The sequence below is a fragment of the Synchiropus splendidus genome, chromosome 15, assembly GCF_027744825.2.
Source record: "Synchiropus splendidus isolate RoL2022-P1 chromosome 15, RoL_Sspl_1.0, whole genome shotgun sequence".
NCBI classification, from domain to species: Eukaryota; Metazoa; Chordata; class Actinopteri; order Syngnathiformes; family Callionymidae; genus Synchiropus; species Synchiropus splendidus.
Window position 1 is genome coordinate 4474376 of NC_071348.1, and position 26971 is coordinate 4501346.

The 26971-nt window shown below is 45.2% G+C and overlaps 1 protein-coding gene across 1 annotated transcript; it reads left to right on the plus strand.

The window, feature by feature from the left end:
• LOC128771543 (dynein axonemal heavy chain 5-like) lies at nt 1-26951 on the plus strand. Its single transcript, XM_053886944.1, is given in 86 exon segments — nt 1-170; nt 281-400; nt 471-767; nt 892-1110; nt 1198-1335; nt 1701-1877; nt 1936-2049; nt 2116-2226; nt 2365-2487; nt 2589-2804; nt 2884-2991; nt 3414-3499; nt 3588-3795; nt 3858-3971; nt 4056-4262; nt 4343-4423; nt 4583-4673; nt 4853-4998; nt 5079-5253; nt 5311-5541; nt 5614-5810; nt 6180-6276; nt 6404-6546; nt 6632-6708; nt 6775-6899; nt 6957-7192; nt 7251-7469; nt 7545-7607; nt 7684-7922; nt 8035-8182; nt 8253-8345; nt 8722-8921; nt 8984-9137; nt 9235-9398; nt 9573-9729; nt 9790-10002; nt 10114-10338; nt 10436-10602; nt 11364-11434; nt 11521-11628; nt 11748-11935; nt 12085-12279; nt 12410-12544; nt 12610-12717; nt 12852-13005; nt 13070-13216; nt 13280-13521; nt 13591-13767; nt 13843-14047; nt 14339-14481; nt 14631-14765; nt 14832-14954; nt 15028-15241; nt 15296-15519; nt 15822-16017; nt 16087-16259; nt 16394-16524; nt 16992-17145; nt 17416-17683; nt 17771-17894; nt 17965-18072; nt 18208-18322; nt 18406-18582; nt 19104-19307; nt 19402-19581; nt 19656-19793; nt 20067-20202; nt 20465-20646; nt 20720-20854; nt 20928-21083; nt 21388-21570; nt 21634-21738; nt 21810-21948; nt 22018-22132; nt 22343-22533; nt 22656-22777; nt 22990-23139; nt 23199-23444; nt 23508-23727; nt 23804-24009; nt 24075-24278; nt 24557-24772; nt 24900-25112; nt 25238-25390; nt 25457-25688; nt 26038-26951. Coding segments are annotated over 86 exon segments (13875 nt in total). The 5' UTR covers nt 1-167; the 3' UTR covers nt 26190-26951.
• The last annotated feature ends 20 nt before the right edge of the window (nt 26952-26971 follow it).

The window sequence follows — 26971 nt, forward strand, 5'->3', positions numbered from 1 at the left end:
CGCACATATAGCTCCTTACAAGGTTATAAAATGACACTCCAACATCGCCATTTACCAAAGAGAGCATCATTTTAGAAAGTAAGAATATGTGTATTACACCGTGGGCATGTAACCAGAAGCCAAACTCTGGTTAGTAAAAATTTTTTGCAACAAATCGGAGCAAGAAAATGGTACGTTCTTAGCTTGACAGTGTCTCTCATTTTCTTGTGTTACAAAAGTGCTGGTTTAAGAACCGTATAACTCTCAATCTTGACTGTTTTACATTTGCTGCCGTCACTAGGAGCCAAGTGCCAAGCGTCCCAAGTTGGACGGCAGACACGACTTCATTGTCAACACTGTCGCTGCCTTTCTAAAACTAGAGAAAGCAGATGTGTTAGGCTCCATATCTAATGAGACTCAGGTGAATACCAATGTCTGCAGCTCGGTATTAGCAGATAAAGCTCTGAGACTGTTGTTTATTTGTTCGTCAGCTGGACATCATGAAGCAGTTTTTTGTAGCCGGTGGGCTCCCGAACCTCATGGTCCATCAGGAATACGAGGCCCCAGATTCAGGTATGTAGTATGTAGGTATGTAGTACCTCAGAGTTTGTGCGGTTAATGACGCTCCCTCAACCCCAGATGCACCTGGACCCTCCAAACCTACGGTCTTGAAACCATGTCGCAGAGTGTTTGTGACAGAGGAGAAGAAGACGCCTTTGTTGGGGGCGGGAGTCTGCTTCACCAGAACAAACACCTCCAAAGCAGTAACTCCGGAGAACATACATAAAGTAAGTGATCCAGCTCCTGGTGTGGTTGTACTTTCAAGTGATCCAGCTCCTGGTGTGGTTGTACTTTCAAGTGATCCAGCTCCTGGTGTGGTTGTACTTTCAAGTAAATTTGTTTTTCTTCCAGGAGGTCAATTCTCATTTGTTCGACACGACCGACACGGGTCTTATAAGATGTGTGGAGCAGCTGTTTTCTGACATCTACTCCCCTGCGATGAAGACGATGAGCCACATATGGAAGGACCTGGCTGGAACCCAGGCTGCGGCCATTAAAAAGGAGTTTTTGATTTCCATGACCAACTTTGTGTCTGTGTTGACGGGAGCACAAGAGAGGCTGCAGGACAAAGTGAGTCATCCAAATCATCCTGTGAAGACTCTTCTCAGCTTCATGACTGTGTATCTTGAGGCTGACCGTTCCTTGACTTGTGTGCAGGGTACTTTAAGACCTTGTGACACCTTTGACCTTCGGGCTCTGAAAGGTCAATCAGACTACAAGATGGCAGCCAGCAGCTCAGAGACCACGGAAAAGTTGGAGGCGTGCCTGAAAGTGTGGATCAAACAGATAGAACAGGTGTAGCCATCGAGTTTCAGCGGATGCATGTGGTGTGATTGGTTCCGTCCTCCATCTACTGTAGCTGGACTGATGGAACATAATGAACATAATCCCTCCTGGGTCGCCTCCCAGTCGGACATGCCTCAACAGGGAGGCTTCCTCTCCATGAGCAGTTTGACTCTCTCGAGTCTCTCACAGATGACTGAGCGCCTCGGAACTCATTCTAACACTTTGTTATTTCGATTACTAGCTAAAGCTCACAGCCAAACGTGAGAGTCAAAATCAGCTCCTTCTTCATCAGAGGACGTTGAGATAACTTGAGTTGCACACAAATTTTACCGACTTGCACTAGTACTTTCCCTTGACTGACTTTGACACTCCAGGTTCTTGCTGAGAGCGACCAGCTTCGGATAGAGCTGGACGACCTGGGCCCGCGCTCTGAACTGGACTACTGGAAGAAACAAATGGCTCGCTTCAACTACCTGCTGGAGCAGCTGAAAGGCTCGGACGTAAAGGCCGTGCTGGGCGTGCTACTGATCGCCAAGTCCAAAGTCCTCAAGGTCAGTATGTGCGTCAGTCAAACCAACCACAAACCTCTTATTTTGGTGATCTGTTCAGGCGTGGCGGGAGCTGGACAGCAGACTGATGGACGCTTCCAACATGGCCACTGATAATGTGAAGATTCTGAACAGCTTGGAGAAGTTCTGGGATCCTCTCTACAGCTGTAACCCTGTGAGGCTGAAGGAATCTCTTGAGCTCAGCTCTTATGATGATATACTTTGATGCTGTTTGAACCAGGTGACCATGGTGGATGCTATTCCTGCGCTGATCAATGCCATCAGGACGAGCCACAGTATCTCCCATCACTTCAACACGTCTGATAACATCACGTCCCTCTTCATGGTGAAGGTCAGAATGACCTGCCCTTTTTGACCTTCATCTTCACTCGTCTCCTCCAGTCACACCTTCATGCTCTCCTTCGTCATTGGTCTTCTTCATCTCCATCCCCAAACCATGCTGCCCTGATGTGTGTTGCCTGATCCACAGGTGACGAATCAGATGATCATAGCATGCAAGGCCTACATCACTAACAATGGTGCCAACACTATATGGGACCAGCCTCAAAACGTCGTCACAGACAAAATGAGGGCTTCTATTCACCTCAATCAGGTATTTTAGGATTCAGTTTCCTTGGAAGTTGCGACTTTATTCTGCATTTGAAACAAATAATCCTGATCAATTTCCTATTTTTACGCTTCATTTCACTTCAGAAATACCAGCAGCATTTCCACAAAGCCAAGGAGAAGCTGGCAAAGACTCCCTCTGAGAGGCAGTTCGACTTCAGCGAGATGCACATCTTCTTAAAGTTTGACTCATTCCAGCAACGTCTTGAAAAAATTTTAGAAATGTTCACAACCATTTCCACCTACTCCGCCTTGCTGGACCTGAAGATGGAGGAACTGGAGGCCATAGTCAAGAAGTTTCAAGTGCGTGTGGTCCATTCAGTTTGTGTCGCCCCCTAGATAAATATTCCATAACAATAACTCTATTTTATTTCCTAACTAGTCGATCGTTCAAAACATGAAGAAGAAGAACTACAGTTTTCTGGACCAAGGCAGACCGGATTTCGATGTTGACTATCAGAGGTTTTGCAAAAATACCCGAGAGCTTCATGTAAGTTTGTGCTCTGCTCTACCATATTATGTGTCTTGACTCTGGGGCTCATGTTTTGATGGTAAAATATATATAATAAATGAATGGCATCACGGTTAATGCCCTTTCTTTAAGATATTAAAACAAGGTAACACTTTGGAACAGTATTAAAAATCAAATTACTTGCTTATTTACGCTGAATACTTACGAATTACAGTGTTGTTTTGAGTGAACTTTCGTTGACTATTTCAGGGTAAAATCTTGTCAGCACTAACCAATACTTAATCGTCCTTAATTACTGGTTAATATGCTGCGAATTCACATGTGAGCAAGTAGTTTATTTAGGATAATAAATGTGTGAGCAAAATGAAGTAGGTGTCCCGCATGCTTCAATAAAAAACAATGTTTCATTGTCAAAACTCTTCTCATCTTTCTCTTTCCAGAGTCAACTGAAAAGTTTCATGAACAGCCACTTTCAGAAGATTCAGAATAAAGAGCGAGCGCTGAATGTACTGCAAAAGTTTGAAAGGTGAACGTGTGTTCACTAAATAGCAACGTAATAAATGGATATTTTATCTTTTGCTGAATCATCATTTGTGTTTCCGTCTGCTTGAAAGACTTGAAATCCCAAACCTGGGTTTGGGAGAGAAGTACCTGCGGATCTTGGAAAACTACGGTCAGGACATCGAGGTGGTTTCTCGCATCTACATGAAGCAGAAATCAGACCCCCCCATCGGCCGGGACATGCCCCCGGACTCTGGCCGCATCATGTGGGCCCGGCATCTGTACAGCAGAATTCAGATCCCTCTGGATCTCTTTGAGGAGGTAAGTATGAAGGCCAATACATGTATTTGTTTGGAGAAATGAACCATTGTTATGTTGCTCAGTATGAAGGGGTTCTGTCCACACAAGAGGCTAAGAAGATCATCAAGAGGTACAACAACATCAGGAAGGTCCTGGTGGAGTTTGAGACACTGTATCATCAAAGCTGGATGAAAAAGGTGAGGCAGCAAAGTTGACACCTGACCCCTGAATATAGTTTTCCTTCCTTAAGCTTGAAAAGTGGTTCACATGTTTGTACCTAGGTGGAGTTGGCCATCTTGGGCTTGCGTGCCTCCTTACTAGTCAGATCTCCGGAGACCGGGGAGCTGTTCGTCAACTTCGACCCCGAGATTCTGACCCAAATACGAGAGGTGAACTTCATGAAGAGGATCGGTTTAGAGATTCCACCGTTCGCTGCGCTGCTACAACAGAAGCAGAACAGCCTGAAACAGAACTTCAACATGTTACAGGTGAGCACCATCACAGAGAAAGAAGGAGCTCCGTGGTTTCTCTCTTGCATCTTAACACACTTGAAATACGTCTCTTCCAGCTCATGCTAAACGAGAACAAGAGAGTTCGGTTGAAGGTTCAGCCAGCTTTTCAGCAACTGTCAAAGCCACACATCGGGAAGGTAAACTGTTTTTTTTTATCATAGATATTTGTTAAATGTTGGAGGTTTTATATCATTTAATGGGAAGTGCCATGTCTTACATGGCCTGCTGCCTCCAACCTATCAACCTTGTTTTATATTTCTAGACTTTATTAAAGTTTGACTTCATGTGAATTACAGGTGGATGCTGCCATCCAGCCTGGTCTGACCTCTCTTAACTGGACCTCCATGAATATAACCAAGTACATCAACCGCATCAACAGCACTCTGAGTGGGTATTATATATTCTTTTCACTCAATGCGTCTGTCCCCTCATTGTGACGCTACTGCCGCCTGCTGTCCGTTTGAGCTCATTGCATGTGGAATATTACTGAAACAAGTTACACAGACGAATCTGATGACATTGGGTGAGAAAATCACATAATCTTTTTCTATTAAACGTCATTTCAGGGGACCTGGAGTTATTAATGGACAGGGTGAACGACTTGGTGGAGGTCAGAATAGACGCAGCGCTGCATGAAATGAGCACGTACACTCTGTGCTATTTACCAGAAGATGGACCTGTCACCTGTGAAGAGTTTGTTGCAAAGACTCGGGTGGATTATTTTTCTTAGTGTATCTCAGTGACTTTTTAAGAGATGATGAAACTCAGTGTTTTGTGTTTGTTCGTGTGCAGGAGCTATGCATGGGACAAACTCAGAATCTTCAAACAAAGAGCCTCCTTGTTGAGGAAGCCTCCAATGAAGTGATCAACATGCTGCTGGATTTTGACAAAAATCCCAGGGAGGAGACGGAGAATGTTGATGAAAGCTGCACGCGGAGCAAATCTACAGACCTCAGCAACGCTGACGGTATGGCTGTTTGTTTTGTAGTAAATATATTTTAGCTCATGCTGGCTGTGTCATCAGAGGAGGAAGACACTCGGTCTGTAGAACAAGGTGGCTCCAAGGCCAGCGGCCTCCAGACTACCCAGATGGCGAAGAAGAAGAAGAAGAAGAAAGATTTGTTGGGGGAGGAAGCTCTGGAGCTGCTGTCCTACTTCAACCATCGCAACATTGACGCCTTGGTCCGACTGACACGCAACAACCTGGATATGTTGCGCAAGCAAATCCATCCCGCTTCTCTCATGAACTCCATGGGTGAGACTTTGTTTCGTGGCCGGTAATGTAATGCAATTTTTAAAGCATGCCTGAAAGTTCTCCCTGTTTTAGATGAGATCGAATCACCGAGCCAGTGGGAGTTTGGTGATCTGCAGGCCATCTTTAGAGTTGATGTGACGCTCACCATCCCAAACATCTCCATATTTCCAAGTCTGGAGGAAGTTCAGACGGCCCTGAATCAGGCCATCAAGTGTGTGGTCAACGTCAGCCAGGGCGTCGGCCAGTGGAGCAAAGAGAGGATCACAAAGGTGGTCTCCTTTTTAACTTCATTTTATAATCCTTCTATTGCTGGGAGTTTATTGCCATTTTCCATTTAGTGAACAGATGGAGCATCTGAATGAAAGTGATGGTGGCTCGTAGCTTTTCTCTCGGCTGATAAATGAGCCGTTGGCTGTGTACTATTTGCATGTTGACCCTATAGTAAAGGAATCAAGGGCCACAAATAATCTGCGGGGGCTGGGGCCATCGATTAGATTAGATGGCCTTTATTCTCCCCTCAATGGGGAAGTTTGGCTTATATGTGTGTCATCAACAAGAGTAAAACTTCAGAACGCATCATGATGACTGTGTAGCTGCAGGACTGAAACATGATTTCTGTGTTGCATTTTGTTGCGCAGAAAAAAATGAACGAGAGGCGCATGGCGGCTTTGAAAGAGGAGCTTTCCGAGGTCGAAGAGGAGGAGGCTATTAACACAACGTGCAAGAGTTTCACCGGTATGTTTGATTGATTGATTGATTAACGAATTCATGATCTTCTCCAATTCAAACTGACTCACTGTTCACTGTTTAATTAAAAAAAAATGCTTGGACAAGTAATGACATTTTCCATGGTCTTCTTTAGAGGGGAGTGTCACAGATATATCAGCAAACGCGGCTCAAACCGTGGCTTACCCGACCCGGAATTACTACAAGATTGTTTCAGAAAACAAGGAAATCGTCAAACTGGTGAACGTACTCAGCAGCTCCATAACTTCCTCTGAAAAGGTACAGCAGTAGTGCCAATGTTGCTTTTTGTGCGTTGATATCATTTAGTTTGGTTTATAACTCCATTATCCTGCTCTCTGCTCAGGAGTTGTTCCTGGCACTCGACTGTTTCTCTCATTACCATCACATCTGGCAGAATCCTCGCGAAGAGACCCTGGAGAAGTAGGATCCTAATTGCTTGGCAGAACGAAGCGCAGCCTCTTTTATCTGCTCTTTCTCTTCTCCCAGGTTCATGGAAGGCAACCCTTTGCTGTCAGAGTTTGAGAGGCAGATCGTTTACTTCAGAGACCTGGAATTGGAGATAAACTCCGAGCCAGAGTACATCTCTGTCAGAGCTTTAGCAGTGTACACAGGTGAGTATTCACCAGAGCTCCTCTTCCTGTTACTCCAATAATAATTCTGTTTTTCAGAAAATTTGAAACTGGCGCTGACTGCTGAAACAAAGAACTGGATGGTCGACTACGGGCGCTACTGTAACAAGAAATACAGTTCTGAGATGGAGGAGACCTTCGCGTTCATTGACGAAGTTGGAAAGAAGCTGAATCGGCAGATCACAGACCTCAATGACTATCGGATCGCCATGGCAGCGCTGAGTGAGCTGAGGGAGAACGAAATCAACATCGACTTTAGAGTTGGACCTATTGAGGTAATGAAACTCAACAATCTATTGGACTCATTACTCATTATTATTCGCCTATTCAAAGGAGTCTTATGCGATGCTCCAAAAATACGAGCTCCCTGTGGCGAAGGAGGAAGCAGACAAGGTGGACACACTGCGATACAGCTGGGAGAAGTTAGTGTCTCGGGGCACAGAGATGCAGAACGATCTGGTGGCCATGAAGCCCGTCTTCAAACGGGAACTTGCCCAGAATATGGGAACCTTCCGTCTCGATTGCGAGCATTTCTACAAGGAGTATGAGACGGTAAAGACTGAATGAGTAGCGCTGAAATTGGTCACGTCTCAGTTAGAACTAACTTGGTTTCACCTGTTGCTCCAGGAAGGTCCAATGGTTGAGGGACTGGCACCGCAGGATGCCAGCGACCGACTGGTCATTTTCCAGGTAGAGAAATTAATATTATAACACGACAATGTCCGACATTAGGGTGATGACAATAAACCGCTTCTCTTCCTTTCAGAATCGCTTTGACAACCTGTACAGGATGTACGACATCTACACCAGTGGTCAGCAGCTGTTCAACATACCGGTTACTGAAGATCCGAAACTAGGGGAAGTTAAACTGCAGCTGACGCTGTCGCAGAAGCTTTATGGTCTTTACAACAGCGTCATTGACACTGTCAACGGATACTATGACATCCTGTGGGCAGACGTTGACATCGAGAGCATCAATAATGAGCTGCTGGATTTCCAGACGAGGCAAGCGCAACGTGACACATGTTCTGTATCAAAACCATGAAGCTGAACAATATCCCTGCATGTGAACAAGGGATATTGTATTGAAGATTTTCTGCTTATGAATTGCATGCAGGTGTCGCAAACTGCCGGCAGCTCTGAAAGAATGGCAAGCCTTCAATGACCTGAAGAAGACCATCGACGACTTCAGTGAGTCCTGCCCTCTGCTGGAGCTCATGACCAACAAAGCTATGATGAGTCGTCACTGGGGCCGAATCACAGATGTCAGTAACATTATCCAAAAAGCACTTAAAAAAACACATGCATGATTAAAAAATTCACATTTCTGACCAGGTAACTGGACATACTTTTGATGTGGAGTCAGATACTTTCAAGTTACGCAATATTATGGAAGCCCCGCTTCTGAAGTATAAAGAGGAGCTTGAGGTGAGTGTTCCAGGAAAGATTTTAAAAGGAGAGTGTATTCAGATTTGTCAAATAAAATCCTGGCAGACACTTTTTGGGCACAAATATTTCTTATATTTATGTTTATGTTGGTCCACCAGATTTGCGTCCGGCGAGCCAGGTGTGGCCTGTATTTGGGGAAACCTAATCTTTGCTATTGTTTGGAATAATCTAATTCTTAAAATAACATTGAAACATAAAATAAACTAATTACTAAACTAAAAGAGGGCATTTTACAGTATATAATGCTCCAGTTTGACATTATTACTACTGCTTTTCAATGAAATAAAGGTGGATATAACACCAAAACACAATTTCGTGGTTTTCAAAAGTCAATTTATCTTGTGTTGCTGGACAGGATATTTGCATCAGTGCAGTGAAGGAGCGAGAAATTGAGCACAAACTGAAGCAAGTCATTGTAGAGTGGGACAACAAGATGTTCACGTTCGCCGCCTTCAAAACCCGTGGAGAACTGCTCTTGAGAGGAGACAGCACGATGGAGATCATCACTAGCATGGAGGACAGCTTGATGGTTTTGGGATCTCTCATGAGCAACAGGTGTGATGATGATCTTAGACACGCTTTTTGGGGCACCTTGTTGATTTCATTCTTCTTTCTAGATACAATACACCATTTAAAGCCCAGATCCAGAAGTGGGTTCTGAATCTGTCCAACACGACTGATATAATAGAAAGCTGGGTGACTGTTCAGAACCTGTGGATCTACCTGGAGGCCGTGTTTGTAGGTGGAGACATCGCTAAGCAGCTGCCGAAAGTAAGTCATCCCCTGCATGGAGGATGTTTTTTCTGTAAAAACATCCTCTCCTCTCTGCAATTACCAGCAGCTGTTTCTCATCATTAAAACTCTCCAGGAAGCAAAGCGGTTCACTAACATCGATAAATCCTGGGTGAAGATCATGATGCGAGCCCATGAGAACCCAAGTGTGATACAGTCATGCGTGGGCGATGAGACAATGGGGCAGCTTCTTCCTCATCTCCTCGAGCAGCTGGAGATATGTCAGAAGTCCTTGACCGGGTAGGAAGACAATTACACAACATTTATTGAGTTCCTGAAGTCGAGGTTATTGATTTTTCAGTTGGTGGTATGAGATAAAACTTTTTTTTTCATCCTAAATCTTGAAGTATATGATTTGCTTTGCTATGTTTTTTTTAATTTCATACTAGTTTAAAAGCTTTAAACATTTGACAGCTATTTGGAGAAGAAACGCCTGCTCTTCCCTCGATTCTTCTTTGTCTCTGATCCTGCCCTGCTGGAGATCCTGGGTCAAGCCTCCGACTCTCACACCATCCAAGCTCATCTCCTCAACGTCTTTGACAATGTTAAAACAGTGAGATTTCACACTGAGGTAAGCCTAATTGGAGTTGTGAGTCTGTCCTGCGGGAGTTGACCAACGTGACTCTGCCAGGTTTACGATCGTATACTGGCCATTGCATCTCGAGAGGGTGAGTCAATCGACCTGGAGAAGCACGTCCAGGCTGAAGGGAACGTCGAGGTTTGGCTCGATAATCTGTTGAAGGAATCCCAGACCTCTCTGCACGCTGTTATCCGAGATGCAGTCATGTCAATGGAGGAAGAAGGGTTCCACCTTATTGAGTTCCTCAACTCTTTTCCTGCCCAGGTAAGTCAACCAAATAACCCTTGTGCATCGCCGGAAGTTAGTGAAGTTAGTGACGGATATGTTAAGTCACAAAAACATCCATTTGCAGTAATGAAATCAAACTTTCTTCAGGTGGGACTCTTAGGTATTCAAGTTATTTGGACGAAAGACGCTGAAGATGCGTTAGCCAATGCCCGATATGATCGAACCGTCATGGCTAAAACCAACCAGCAGTTTCTGGACCTGCTGAATCTGCTGATCGCGATGACGACCCGAGACCTCACTCCTGTGGAGAGGACCAAGTACGAGACTCTGATCACCATCCACGTACATCAGAGGGACATATTCAATGATCTGGTGAGTGGCGACGCTAAAATATTAACAAGTATTGCGTTTTAATTGAAAAAAATATAAATATTTGATCGCACTTCCCTTTCCTCCACGTCTCCATTAGTGCCTGCTGCATATCAAGAGTCCCAACGACTTTGAGTGGCTGAAGCAGTGCCGCTTCTACTTCTCAAAGGACAAGATGCTCATCCGCATCACAGATGTGACCTTCATCTACCAAAATGAATTTTTGGGCTGCACTGAAAGGCTTGTCATCACACCTTTAACAGACAGGTAGAGAGATGTGGATGGATACATTTGCTTCTCTGATATCCAGTGATGAAATTACCTGTTTAAAGTCTGACACAAATTTCAAATGGACTTGTTTATGTCAGAGTAATGTCGTCCAATAACCGTGAGGAAAAGAGTGGTTATATGAAGCAGTTCTCCATCAAAAGCATCCTAAATGTATGAAGATATTAAAATACATTGTTTTTTACTTTAACTCAGAAGACCACACTTTGATTAGGGAATAGTGTGTTGAGCAGCTGACACTCATCCAAGAGCCTTCTGCTTAGTGTGCAATGCTTGTTTTTTTTTTATTGTTAGTGTTGATGTTCAGTTGCCTGCTCAGTGTGGCCATGCCGACTTGTCCTGTTAGTCGAATTTCATGGTCCTGGATGACATATTGCTCTGCATATTGTGTTGGGTTGCTTGTTAGAGGTGTAGTTATGGGTAAAAATGAGGAATATATTGCATTTTTACAGCTGAGGGAAGGAATGAGAAACACGTCATCTCTACTGACCACTTCCTGAAGTCAAGCTTGACAATTTATCTCTGTCCCCCGGTCACACCCGACCTCTTTTCTGTGTCCTCATTTAGAGCCACCTCATTGTCCCTCTTCCTCTTCTTATATTTATAAAGGAAGACATTTTATTTAGTCCAGTCTGTGTCTCAAATGATCAATCTCATTTGGCTGCCTTCTTCTAGCTTTCATTGCAGGCCATAAACTTGGCCATTGTCTCTTTCATGACACATTGTTTGTCCCGCTTTAGGTGCTACATCACCATTGCTCAGGCTCTCTACATGAGTTTAGGCGCTGCCCCTGCTGGTCCTGCAGGAACAGGTGACATGTTAAATAATGTAAATAAGGTTTTTTTTCATCTTGTGCAGTGTAATTCTCTGAATGTTGTTGATGTTCTTCTTGTTCAGGTAAAACAGAGACCACCAAAGACATGGGTCGCTGCCTCGGGATTTATGTTGTGGTCTTCAACTGCTCTGACCAAATGGACTTCAGAGGGCTGGGAAGAATCTACAAAGGTATCATTAGGCAAGCAAAAGTCCTGTGACAGGGGAATTATTAAAACTGCCTGTAATTAGAATAGCCTGAAAGAACGATAGTGATTGGTAGTAAAAGTATATGGCATGTGTAATTTCAGGCCTGGCTCAGTCTGGAGCTTGGGGTTGTTTTGATGAGTTCAACCGTATCGACCTCCCAGTGCTGTCTGTGGCGGCCCAGCAGATCGCCATCGTGCTCAACTGCAAAAAAGAGCGGCAGAAGACTTTCATCTTCACTGATGGTGACACTGTAGACATGAAACCAGAGTTTGGTCTCTTTCTAACGATGGTGAGAAACAGGTTTTGAGATATGAATCTCATCCGTTTATGATCAAAGTCACCTGCGAGCTAATATTAAGGATAATCTAGCTTCACATGTCACCTGAGCATACATGAAATTCACTCACCTGTGATTGAATTACTTTCTTCAAAATGCAGAACCCGGGTTACGCCGGTCGCCAAGAACTTCCTGAGAACCTGAAGATCAACTTCCGCTCCGTGGCCATGATGGTTCCAGACCGTCAGATTATAATCAGAGTCAAACTCGCCAGCTGTGGTTTCATAAACAACCAGGAACTTGCTCTGAAGTTCTTCACCCTCTACAAGCTGTGTGAGGAGCAGCTGTCCAAGCAGGTGCGGAGAACATCTCAATGACGTTGGCCACATCATTCATTGAGGATGAAGTCAGAATGCTTCATTATAGAGCCACCTATCTGACAAACCATGTAAGTAGATATGCATTTAAAATCATTTGTCTTAACAGGTCCATTATGACTTTGGTTTACGGAACATCTTGTCTGTGCTGAGAACTTTGGGAGCAGCCAAACGATCCAACCCCACTGACACCGAGTCCACCATCGTCATGAGGGTCCTCAGAGACATGAATCTCTCTAAGCTGGTCTGTACAGCGTCTATGTTACCCCAAAATGTATCTTTAAATATTTATTTGTGCCCATGTGTCAGATTGATGAGGACGAGCCGCTCTTCATGAGCTTGATTGATGATCTCTTCCCTGGCATCACCCTGGATAAAGCAGGCTATCCCGAGCTGGAGGCATCCATCGACAGACAGGTGCGACCAGGTTTTGGAGATTCAGTAAACCATTGAAAGACTTTGAGTTCCTGAGAGAGAAAATATAGCCAATCTGTGCTTCATTTGTTCCTGTCTATGTTGCAAAAGTCTACCCTGGTATAACTCTGCCTCAGGTGGACAGCGCGGGTTTAATCGTCAACCCTCCCTGGAAGCTGAAAGTCATCCAGCTGTTTGAGACTCAGAGAGTTCGTCACGGCATGATGGCTCTAGGGCCCAGTGGAGCTGGAAAGACCACATGTATTCACACGTTGATGAAGGCTATGACTGGTAGGTCGGTTTTTCAAGTGTCTGTGACCTTGACATAATTTGTCTCAAATGTTTCCACCAACAGAATGTGGTCAACCTCATAAGGAGATGCGAATGAACCCCAAAGCCATCACAGCTCCTCAGATGTTTGGCAGACTTGACGTGGCCACTAACGACTGGACTGATGGCATCTTCTCGACTCTTTGGAGGAAAACACTGAGGGCTAAGAAAGGTCACCTCGCTTGAATCATGCTGTTCTTTCCTGGGCATCTAGAATGTGTCTTTGCTTGAACAGGAGAACACATCTGGATCGTCTTGGATGGACCTGTAGATGCCATCTGGATCGAGAACCTTAACTCTGTATTGGATGACAACAAAACCCTCACATTGGCGAATGGAGATCGCATCCCCATGGCACCCAACTGCAAAGTGACTTTTGAGCCCCATAACATCGATAACGCCTCCCCAGCCACCGTCTCTCGAAACGGCATGGTGTTCATGAGCTCCTCTGTGCTCAACTGGAGCCCCATATTAGACGTAGGTGAACCTGAATGCACGAAGCACTGTGCCTGAAACACCGTCTTTGATCAAGAGGTTTCCACACAGGGGTGGCTGTTGAAACGGACTCCACAGGAGGCTGAGGTCCTGAGGGAGCTCTTTGCCATGTCTTTTCCTGATGTGTACCGCTACTGCACACAGTCGCTGGAGTTTAAAATGGATCTGTTGGAGGCCTTTGTCATCATGCAGGCCCTCAACATGTTACAGGGACTCATCCCACCCAAAGTAATCTTGAAGCTGCTCTCACTACTGGTATCCTGAAGTTAACTTGATCCAACCTTGTCCTGTCTTCCTTCCTAGGAGCAGTGCGGTGAATTGACCCGAGAGCATTTGCAGCGGCTCTACGCGTTCTCCCTCATGTGGAGTGCAGGAGCCGTGCTGGAGCACGACAGCCGTCAGAAAATGGAGATGTGGATTAGAGAAAACAAACAATTGGGAATTAATTTACCTAAAATTCCTGATGATAGTGAAGACACCATGTTCGACTACTACGTCACGAATGACGGTGAGCATGAACCTGCTCCAGCTCCCTCTATACACGGAGATGAAATGTGTTGCGTTCAGGGAGCCCAGTTGCTAACTTCTGCCCTCTTCCCAAAGTAATAATCATGTTATAATGGTCCACTATACTGCAGTGAGACACAGTATTATCCGCAGAAGTTGGTTGTCCTTTCTAATGCCCTCGTTCGAACAAACAACTGGGGATGAAAAATACCCTAGTCCAACGGGCTTGAAGGCTTGTTGTGTGATGCCCATATTATCATGCTTCTGTTGTGTTTCTGTGTTTTTCCACCAGGCCAATGGGTCCACTGGCTCACAAGGGTGGAGACTTACATTTATCCGACCGATTCAACTCCAGAGTACAACTCAATCTTGGTCCCCAATGTGGACAACGTTCGGACAGATTTCCTTATTCAGACTATTGCTAAGCAGAGCAAGGTCAGTTTGACCTTTCAGCAATTCAGTGTTAAGATGGTTTCACATTTCCTTCCTGGGTGTGTTTCATCTTAGAGAAACGCTGTCTGTCCTCTGGATGTGTCTTCCCCATCTGGCCTGCCTAACTTTGTGTCAATTTGGATTGTTTTCAGGCTGTTCTATTGATCGGAGAGCAAGGAACTGCCAAAACTGTGATGATCAAGGGCTACATGGCCCAGTACAATCCCGAAACCCACATGGGAAAGTGTCTCAACTTTTCTTCTGCTACGACGCCAATGATGTTCCAGGTAACACGCTTCATGTCAGAAGTAGACCGCAAACAATGCCTGAACACACATTTCATTTATACAAAGAGGACAATTGAAAGCTATGTGGATAAGAGGATGGGTACCACTTATGGACCACCTGCTGGGAAGAAGATGACAGTTTTCATTGATGACGTCAACATGCCGATCATCAATGAATGGGGAGATCAGGTTTGTTGTCAGTTTATTTCTTATTTTCTTGTTAAGGTTCCCCCATTTATCTCTGATTTTCACATCATTATAGGTGACAAATGAGATTGTCCGACAGTTGATGGAGCAGAATGGATTCTACAACCTTGAGAGGCCAGGGGAGTTCACCACTATCATAGATATTCAGTTCCTGGCAGCTATGATTCATCCTGGTGGAGGTCGTAATGACATCCCACAGCGACTGAAGAGACAGTTCTCTATCTTCAATTGTACCCTTCCTTCCAATCCCTCCATTGACAAGATATTTGGTGAGTAAATGAAATACAGTTCACATTCCGGTTTTAATGAGCACTTTGTTTCAGGTGCAATTGGTGGAGGTCACTTCTGTAAGGAGAGACAGTTTAAGGATGAGGTCTGTAAAACAGTGCCCCATCTTGTGAGCCTGACTCGCCTTCTCTGGCAGCTGACCAAGATTAAAATGCTTCCCACGCCTGCCAAGTTCCACTACATCTTTAACCTCAGAGACTTGTCCAGGGTCTGGCAGGGCATGCTCAATACCACCGCTGATGTCATCCACTCAGTCCAGGTGAGACCTTGAACCGAGCTCCTAACTGTGAAACACAGAACACCTCCTTTATCTTCAGTAAACATTTAGATGGTTTCATCACTGTGTGCCCAACCTGTTTATTAACCCTTTATTGACAAACCCCTTACGGTTGTTTTAAAATGACTGTAACTCATCCATGGGCAATTCAAGAAGAAATTCTGAGCTTATATAATCATTATTTAGACCCTAGCTCACGTGCAGTAGGACTGTCCAAACACAGGCTGGATTAACCTGCACATACTTCAAGAGTAAATCAGCAGTTTGTATCATCCTTTTTTTAGGTACTTGTGGGCTTATGGAAACACGAGTGCAAGCGAGTAATTGCTGACAGATTCACCACCCCAGAAGACGTGAATTGGTTCGACCAGAATTTGGTGAAACTGGTCGATGAGAAGATCGGGGAAGACTACAAGGCCATGGTGGACGGGGTTGACCTATACTTTGTTGACTTCCTACGAGACGCCCCAGAACCCACCGGTATTTATCCTTAAACCTGTCACCTTTATTTGTTTGACTTTGACTCACTCTGTGGCGATCATGTTGCAGGAGAGGAGCCAGATGACTTTGACTTTGATGCGCCCAAAGTGTATGAACCGATCGAGTCCTTTAACAGTTTAAGGGACCGACTGAACATGTTCCTTTTCCAGTACAATGAGAGTGTTAGGGGGGCTTCAATGGACATGGTCTTTTTTGAGGATGCAATGATACATCTGGTCAAGGTGACGCTCATTTCTGAACATATAATTCTAGCAAGATTAAGTATGATTATTTCTGAGATGGATCTAAGTATTTTGTGTACAAATCATATCCAGCATTGGTAGATTTTCTTAAGTGCCTTTTGTGATTCTGCTAGCTGTCAAGGATAATCCGCACGCCGGGAGGTAACGCTCTCTTGGTTGGTGTCGGTGGCTCTGGCAAACAGAGTCTGACCAGACTGTCCTCATACATCGCTGGATACAAGATCTTTCAGATAACGCTCAGCAGGTAATGAATGTTACAAAGATGCTTTAGCTGTGTGGTAATAATTTGACACCCTATCCATGAGGGTTGAAATCATACTTTTACACACTTAAATGACCAGGTGGTTTGGAGATGGATATATCCTGGAGCCTGTTCTTCTTGGGTCAAGAGGTCACTGGCACACATAGGCAGTAACTCTGATCACATATCGCCACACAAAGGACCCACATTCACAGCAAACCAAGAGTCACCTCAAGCTGGATTGCCTCAAGCAAGGAACCATCCATCTTTCCAAATCAGAATCATGGGCTTCACTTTCTCTAATAACTCATTTGACTTTTGGCTCTGTTTCCTAGAACCTCACCTCACTCTCATTCCAAAAACATGCAGGTTAATTTGAGCTGTGAATCTCCCTTTAATGGAATTGGTGTCCTCCGCCACAGACAATCATAAAAAATCTAAAACCTGCATTATTTTTTTATTCCTGCTAGAACATACAACACATCGAATCTGTTGGAAGACTTGAAGTTTTTGTACAGAACAGCTGGTCAGCAAGGCCAAGGAATTACTTTCCTCTTCACTGACAACGAGATCAAAAGAGAGTCTTTCCTGGAGTATATGAACAACGTCCTGTCGTCTGGAGAGGTCTGCGAATGTGATCCAAGTTTTGGACCATAAAACTTGCTTGACAATGCTTGCAATCTAAATATTGTGAGCAAAGGAGTGTGGACGAAGTTTAAGTGTAACTTGGAGTGAAAGAAATTATCATGAATTACGACCTCATATATAGTACATGAAGAGCTAATTATATAAAATAAATGTATTGATAAATATTAATTTTAACTTGCAATGTCCAAAATGGTTGCAATCAAATCCCTGAAAATGAAAATATATTTAATTTATCTTCTCCTCCAGGTGTCCAATTTGTTTGCACGTGATGAAATGGACGAGATTTTGGGTGATCTGATAGCCGTCATGAAGAAGGAGTATCCAAAGATCCCACCATCAAATGAAAATCTCTACGACTACTTCATGTCACGAGTTCGACATCACCTCCATGTTGTGCTCTGCTTCTCACCAGTTGGAGAGAAGTTCTGCAACCGAGCTCTCAAATTTCCAGCCCTGATCTCAGGCTGCACCATGGACTGGTTCAGTCGGTGGCCCAAAGAAGCCCTTGTTGCTGGTATCTATGTATTCATTTCTTATGAAGATGAAACTAAAAAAGTAAATACAAAAAAAAAAAATCAATTCCACTCTTAACTCCCTTTAGTGTCGCAACATTTCTTGGCTGTGTTTGACATCCAGTGCACCCCAGAAGTGAAGGGAGAATTGGTTCAATGCATGGGTTCCTTTCAAGACGGGGTGGCTGAGAAATGCGTGGAGTACTTTCAAAGGTAAACATTTTCTTCAGATCAAAGAGAAAAATAAATGTGACTTGCCACTCATTTCTCTGCTCTTACCTAGATTCCGCCGCTCCACACACGTCACACCAAAGTCCTACTTGTCCTTCATTCAAGGGTACAAGAGTATTTATTCAGAAAAGAGGTCTGAGGTGGAAACCCTGGCCAACAGGTACAACACTCAAGCAATTCAAGAAACTTTAATGTAAAGCTGGCTTAATGTCTAATGTACCATTGTTGGATGGTTTGTGCTGTTTAAGGATATTATGGACAACAGTTCTAATTCAATACTCTGTACTCTGCTCAGGATGAACACAGGTCTGGAGAAGTTGAAGGAGGCAACCGTGTCAGTAGCAGCTCTCAGCAAAGAGCTAGAAGTCAAGGAAGTAGAGCTCCAGGTTGCCAATGAGAAGGCTGATATGGTAGGTAATTCTTCACCCAATACCTGTGTATCTAATACATGCTCCTGTCTGTGTCCGGTTTGGAATGTCTTGCATTTTCACAGGTGCTTAAAGAAGTCACAGTCAAAGCCACGGCTGCTGAAAAAGTCAAGTTGGATGTCCAAAAAGTCAAAGACAAAGCTCAGGCTCTTGTGGACAGCATCTCTGTGAAGAAAGCGGTGGCTGAGGAGAAACTTAAGGATGCGAGACCGCTCCTGCTGGCTGCTGAGAAGGCACTGGAGGTACCAGTACAGTTTTAGATGATGCTACTGGCATAGGCAGTCGCGGAAGTGGAATGGGTCGACTCTCACTGCAGCCTCTCAGTTTCAAATATAGGACCCTTGATACTACATTCTCACTCCTTACATTATCCATGTGAAGGTTTCTATTGGTAGTAGCTATTCCAAATCTACCATTTAATGTTTGTAATGACAATAATGAGGGAATAAAAGTAGTGTGTCAGTGACTGAGCTACTATTGCAGCTTCAAGTGAGTCGGCTCTATTTAGTGGGGCACCTTGGTGTGCGGTGGGAGTTAATAGAATGTCATACGTGGAATCTGAGACCATGGTTCTCTCTTGAGACCTTGTTGATTAACTACTCCAGATTGAGAACGAGTGCCTGGGCTCTTGTTCATGAGTTGAGACCAACATGAGGACAACCTTGAGAGAACGGGTCTTTTTGTGGTTGTTATTGGCTGCTTATAACACTGACAGTACCCTGGAGTTATGTTTTGCTAATGTTGTTTTCTTTTCTTTGTCCAGACCATCAAGCCAGCCGATATTGCCACCGTCCGAACGCTGGGCCGCCCTCCCTTCCTCATCATGCTCATCATGGACTGTGTGCTGCTGCTGTTCCAGTGTCGGTTGAATGAAGTGGTGATAGACGCAGAGAGGGATTCTATCACTCCTTCGTGGCAGGATTCTCTTAAGCTCATGACAGCTGGTAACTTCCTGGGTGCGCTGCAGGTAAACCCCAGGGCTAGCAAATCCTTCCTCTGCTTGCTGTGCAGTGGACTTCAAATGTGTTATACAAATATATGTTTATTTTTCTTTCCTTCAGCAATTTCCCAAAGAGACAATTAATGACGAGGTGGTGGAGCTCCTGCTGCCCTATTTTAACAAGAAAGAGTACACCTTTGAGATGGCTTGCCAAGTGTGCGGCAATGTGGCCGGACTTTTATCGTGGACCACAGCAATGTCGTCTTTCTTTGAGATCAACAAGGAAGTTTTGCCCTTACAGGTGCGGGCGGTGGCTTGGAGACCTCACAGAGTCTCTTGCTTCAGTGTATACTCTCATCTCTGCTTCGCACTCAGGCTAACTTGGAACAACAGGAGGTTCTATTGGACAAGGCCAACCAGGACCTTCGGGACTCTCAGGCTGAGCTTGATGCCAAGCAGGCAGAGCTGGATGAGGTACAGGCCATCTATGACAAGGCCATGGCAGAGAAACAGGTCAGTGCCTGCTTCAATACTCAATACAGTTTGGTGGATAATTAAACCGAAAAGTCTGTTCCTTAGTTGCGTGACATTTCACCACAGTGACAAATCTAGTAAATGTGGATTATTGGCAGACACTTTGATTTTAATTTCTGCATTTTAAATCTTATTTACGACTGTTTTTTGGGTCCAAACTAACCATGTCAGATTTACAGGCAGCCAGCACAATGATATTACAGCGTTTGAATAAAACCCTCGACTCATTTATTGTCCCTGAATTTCCCTCAGATGCTGCTGGACGACGCTGACCGCTGCAGGAACAAGATGTCAACTGCTTCTAATTTGATCAAGGGCTTGGCTGGGGAGAAGGAGAGATGGACGGAGCAGAGCAAAGAGTTTGCTGCACAGATCACTCGCCTTGTGGGTGAGTTCTCTATCCAAACACCCGGATCTTCAGAATCGAATTATTGCCTGACATGGTATTATGACTCACATCTCTAAACATAATGAAAGTCAAAAGGTCCAGCATCTAATAAAGCGTTGGTGTGTGTGAGCAGCAGGAGGCGGCCAAGAAAAATGAAATCTTATATGTTCTGTGAACACAAATTTGCAAGTTTCTCCTTGTCAGCAGCGTCTTCATCATGTAGATGCCAATGAAACTGAACTCCCTTATCCTGCATCGACAGGTGACGTCCTCCTGGCCACAGGCTTTCTCTCTTACTCTGGCCCCTTCAACCAGGAGTTTCGTAACCTCCTCCTGACGGACTGGAAGAGCGAGCTGACGCTCCGTGACATCCCGTTTGACGTCAATATCAATCTGACTGACATGCTAGCCCATACCTCCACCATCAGCGAGTGGAATCTACAGGTGACAAAACTGTCTGCACACCAGTGTGTGTTCTAATCTGAAAAGAAACTGAATTGTGTGTGTCTTACCTCAGGGACTTCCCAACGACGATCTGTCCATTCAAAACGGCATCATTGTCACCAAAGCTGCCCGCTTCCCTCTACTCATTGATCCACAAACCCAAGGGAAGATTTGGATCAAGAACAAGGAGGGGAAGAATGACCTGCAGGTTTGTATCCTGGACTCTGCTGCATCGATCTTCACCACCTTTCTTTGTGTCTCACCTTTTTTTAATTCCACAGATCACCTCCTTGAACCACAAATATTTCAAGACACACCTGGAGGACAGTCTGTCACTTGGTCAGCCTCTGTTGATCGAGGACATTGGGGAGGAGTTGGACCCCGCACTTGACAATGTGCTGGAAAAAAATTTCATCAGGAGCGGCTCCACCTACAAGGTAGGTGGAAGCAACGCATTTACTTACGATGGCACTGATGTTTGGAGGTTAGTGTTGCAGCCTCACAGCAAATGGGTTGGTAGTTTGATTCCAGATCATTTGGTTTCAGTAGAGCTCTGGATCTTCATCCGGAGCCACTAATCTTTTGAAGGATGTGTTGCTTTATATCTTAAGGGAGAGCAGCAGCACTTGTTTCGTGCTCATTTAAAGTGTGTGTTGAACACTACTGCCACCTGCTGGTTCAATGAGCTAATTTGAATTTGACTGTTACCGATATCCGTGAGATTTCTCTGTGAATTTCCAGGTTAAAATTGGTGACAAAGAGGCGGAAGTGATGCAGTCGTTCAGACTATATATGACCACAAAGCTACCCAACCCGTCGTACACCCCTGAAGTCAGTGCCCGAACCTCCATCATTGACTTCACCGTCACCATGAGAGGACTGGAGGACCAGCTGCTGGGCCGAGTCATCCTCACTGAGAAGCAGGTATTGAATAAAACACCTTGGGTCAAATGTAGCAAGACAAAGAGAACATTGCGCTTGTTTTAGGAACTGGAGAAGGAGAGGACAGATCTCCTGGAAGACGTCACAGCCAACAAGCGGAAGATGAAGGAGCTGGAAGACAGCCTCCTGTACAGACTGACCAGCACTCAGGCAAGCTAGTAGCCAGCGAGTCAGAACTTTTTCTAGAGTCCAGTTTGTTGCTGACACTTGTGCGTGTGCAGGGCTCACTGGTGGAAGATGAGGGCCTGATCATCGTCCTCAGCAAGGCGAAGCTCACGTCTGAAGAGGTGCACCAGAAACTGACCATTGCAGCCAAAACTGAGATCCAGATCAACGCTGCCAGGGAAGAGTACAGACCTGGTGGGTTTCTGGAGACTAAGAGAGTCCACAAATTCTGACTTCTCTAACTGTAACATTCTTTTTTTTCAGTGGCCAATAGGGGCAGCATTTTATACTTTCTGATCACAGAAATGAATATGGTCAATGTGATGTACCAGACTTCCCTCAAGCAGTTTCTGGGTCTTTTTGACTTCTCCCTGGCAAAGTGAGTATCTTAATAAAAATCCGGTTTTTGTTTTAATATGAAGTTCAGGAAACCAAAGGCGTGGGGGCCAAATCTGCCCCACCACGTAGTTTTGGTCGAACCCAAACACCTGAAACACATGACTATTGCAGTTTGGTGCGCTGCTGTGTTTTAAGCTTCCTGTCCCTGTTGTGATTGTATCTGAGTCCTGGTATTTGCTGTGGCCTTCAGGTCTGAGAAGAGCCCAAGCACCTCACAGCGGATTCACAACATTATCGCGTTCATGACCTTTGAGGTGTTCAAATACGCAGTGCGAGGTCTGTACGAGGAGCATAAGTTCCTCTTCACTCTGCTGCTGACGCTGAAGATCGACATACAGAACAATCGTGTCAATCACCAAGAGTTTCAAATACTCATCAAAGGTAACATTCACAATCACCTGAGTGGATCTTCTCTGGATAAAGTTCACAAGATTTATTGAAGAAAAAACTATGGTGATGATGAGTCATATTAAACCTTGTATGGGATGAACTATGTCTCACAGGAGGTGCATCTTTGGATCTGAAGGCGTGTCCTCAGAAGCCATCCAAGTGGATCCTGGACATGACTTGGCTGAACCTCGTGGAGCTCAGCAAACTTGGACCACTTTCAAATTTACTCGACCATGTATGTATAGAACAGAGGTGGGCAAAGTGCAGCCCGTCTGTATTTATGCAGCCTTCATGAGCAAAATATATTTCATGTTTTTTATTGTTCATTACTTTTAACATTTTCCAACCACAAAAACCAAACTCCAAAAGTAGGTCTTCAGTCAAGCTTTTAATGATATTTAAAGTGTTCTTAGTTGTAGTTAGTTGTCAATGCTGTCTTTATTTAAGGTGTGTGCGAGTGACAAGCATTGGAAGTCGTGGTTTGATAAACCAGCGCCTGAGGAGGAAGTCCTTCCAAACAACTACGACAATACCTTGGACTGTTTCAGGCGCCTGCTCCTGATTCGCTGCTGGTGTCCTGATAGAACGATTGCACAGGTGTGACTGCTTATTTATTTAAGATACACATGCAGCACTGACATTTAGTTGTCATCCAGGCTCGTAAATACATACACGATTCCATGGGGGAGAAGTTCGCCGAGGGCGTCATTCTTGACCTGGAGAAAACCTGGGAAGAGTCAGATCAACGAACGCCTCTCATTTGCTTCCTGTCCATGGGTTCTGATCCAACTGACTCCATCATAGCGCTGGGGAAGAGGCACTCAATTGAGACCAAATACATCTCCATGGGACAAGGACAAGAAGTCCATGCACGCAAGCTCCTGCAGCACAACATGGCGAATGTGAGTCTGTGCCTGCGCTGGATGTGATATTTGATTCAAGCCTAAAATGGTTGATAATTCCAGGGAGGCTGGGCTTTGCTCCAGAACTGCCACCTTGGCCTGGACTTCATGACTGAGCTCATGGACATCGTCGTGGACACAGAGTTCATCCACGACGGCTTCCGTCTTTGGGTGACGACTGAAGTCCACAAACAGTTCCCCATCACCCTGCTGCAAATGTCAATCAAGTTCACCAGCGAACCTCCGCAAGGACTGAAGGCGGGGCTTAAAAAGACCTACGGAGGTGGGAGCGTTCACATCGATCACCTGTACTTTCACAATGCTCTTCAACCTTTGTGTGTCGTCGGTCCATTCTCCAGGCATCAACCAGGACCTTCTGGAAGTCTTCAGCCTGACTCAGTGGAAGCCAATGTTGTACGGAGTTGCGTTCCTTCACAGCACTGTGCAGGAGAGACGAAAGTACGGACCACTGGGGTGGAACATTCCTTACGAGTTCAACCAGGCCGACTACAACGCCATGGTCCAGTTCGTACAGAACCACCTCGACGACATTGACATTAAGAAGGTACGATGCATGGATGGATGGATGGATGGATTTTAACCCTCTTCATCCCTATTGTGCCTCTTCAGGGTGTGTCCTGGAACACGGTGCGGTACATGATTGGCGAAATCCAGTACGGCGGCCGTGTGACTGATGACTACGACAAGCGTCTCCTTAACACCTTTGCAAAAGTTTGGTTCAGCGAGAACATGTTCCTACCAGACTTCCACTTCTACAAGGGCTATTACATTCCAGAGTGCACCACCGTGGAACAATATCTGACATATATTCGGGTGAGTCACATCAGTAACTGTCTCTAGAGACAAAGTTTCGGAAGGGAACAAGAAGAAGTGAATTCCTGAAATGGAGGTGGTTAAATTGATTTAACTGGTAATTAAGAAGCAAAAGTTGGAAACATTTCTTCATTATGAGTTTTACTTTGATCTCATGGCCCACTCCTCGCCCAGGCCTGCTCTGAAGTATTCAGTATAGCCGAGACCATCTCCATCAGTTCCACCCTGCCTTCACTCTTGATTTCTGCCCGCTCTAATCTCACCTGCTCTCCACTCAGGGCCTACCTGCCTACGACACACCGGAGGTGTTTGGGCTCCATACAAACGCAGACATCACGTATCAGAGCAAGCTTGCTAAAGATGTTCTGGACACTATCGGCAGCATTCAGCCCAAAGACAGCTCTTCCGGAGGAGGGGAGACCAGAGAGAGCGTGGTCTACAGACAAGCTGGAGACATGTTGCAGAAACTGCCCCGAGACTACGTACCGCATGAGGTGAACTTCTCCGTCATTCATTTATATCGAGAACAAACTTAACAGACCGTGTGTTTGTTGCTGGCTATAAATGGCTCACCACGAGCCGACATGATTTCAGTAGAGTGTGTTTTGAAAATTTTCTCAGGTAATGGAGCGCCTCCAGAAGATGGGCGCGCTGCAGCCCATGAACATTTTCCTGCGGCAGGAGATTGACAGGATGCAGAGAGTCATTTCTGTGGTCCGTTCGACCTTGACTGACCTTCAGCTGGCCATCGACGGCACCATCATCATGAACGAGAATCTGCGTGATGCTCTGGACTGCATTTACGATGCCTGCATCCCTGACACCTGGAGGAAGGTTAGTTCATTGTCCAGCAGTGGGTCGCAGTTCGGAGAGCTTTCCACATGCTTGCTCAAGAGTAAACTGAGAGCAAGGGCTTGGTGCTCAGCAACTCAGTGGTAGTCTGGTCCTGATGTTTCCAGATCTCCTGGGCTTCCAGCACTTTGGGGTTCTGGTTCACGGAGCTGGTGGAGCGGAGCCAACAGTTCTACACTTGGGTGTTTGAGGGGCGGCCCCACTGCTTTTGGATGACGGGCTTCTTCAACCCACAAGGTTTTCTAACAGCCATGAAGCAGGTAACAAAAGTCACATTGGTTTCGATAACTGTTCGAGAGTGTGCCATTAACCAGTTCGCCTGACAGGAAATCACTCGTGCTCACAAAGACTGGGCCTTGGATCACATGGTGCTGTTCAATGAAGTGACCAAGTACATGAAAGAGGAAATCAATCGTGCCCCTCCAGAGGGAGTCTACGTCTTCGGCCTTTACCTGGAGGGGGCAGGCTGGGACCGCCGCAACTGCAGGCTTATAGAGTCGAAGCCCAAAGTGCTTTTCGAGATGATGCCAGTGATCCGCATGTTTGCAAAGAATCACGGTAAGATTCTGTTGATAGCCTCCACAACAGTAGCAGCTTTGATCTCTTGCATGATGTTAAGATTTAGCACATGCAGGGAAGCGGGATGTTAACATGCAATGCTAAAAGTAGATGTTACATGTGACATGGCCCAGTGCTATTCAGGACAATGTGAGGCCATCATCACTAGGATAATGGTGAGAGCACCGTCAGTGCAGGAATCTATGATCCTGACTGAGTTGTTCAACCTCACATGTGGAAGTGGTCTACAGCTCAGATACTTACAATAAACACTGTTCTGTGTGTTCCTGTAACCCCAGATGCATTCAAGGATGATGGATAGATGACATGGTTATTTGTGTCTGTGCAGGATCCAAAGACCCGAACCTCTATTCCTGTCCCATCTACAAGAAGCCGGTGAGAACGGATCTAAACTACATTGCTCCTGTGGATCTGAAGACGGCGGTACCTCCTGAACACTGGATCCTGCGCGGCGTGGCGCTTCTCTGCGACATCAAATAAGCAGCTGGAATCCACCTGCATTACAAGTTTGGAAAAAAGAACTCCTACTGGACACACTGGTTTGGGTTCAAACGCTTAGGCCTTTTGGAAATCAGAGCTAAATCCCAGACGATTTTAGACTTCTGTTGTAGGTCAAGATGATGTAAGGAAAAAATCAAACAAATATGTAGAAGCCTAATAGAAATAAAAGTAGCAGCTGCAATATAATTGATTAAAAATGTACTCTGTTTTGAAGAATATTGTCAGAGAGGTGTAACTAATGGTGTATTACAGGCCTGAAGTCAAGGGTGTAACTAGTTGAGGGCATGTTCAAATCCATGATAGTAAAGTGTGAAGTTATACAAGAATGTTGGAGATGGAGAAGAGGAAGTGTGGTCCATGGATGTGATGAACATGGAGAGGACAGGTGTGACCAGAGAAGGATGAGATGAAAGACAGCTTGCTCGCTTAAGTACGGTTTTCAAATCAAGCCCAATATTGTATATAATGATTCTTGATGTTGACAAAGTTCAGAGAAATACCTACATCAATATCCTGTGAATGATCTCCAGTGGTGACTGTAAACCCTGTGACCCACAGCGTTGGTGCATCAGATGACCTGTAGGTGGCGGCATTGTTCGTGGGCAGGCCCCGGTCGTCAGTGGGTTGATTATTGGGCCAGATGACCTCATGCTCCCGCATCATCTTGCTCGCGAACGACGACCACTCTGTCCCTTTTCAAATCGGCCGACATCTGAAGTCAGCGAGAGGGCGTTTGAGAGAGACCAGAGGTGACGTCACCG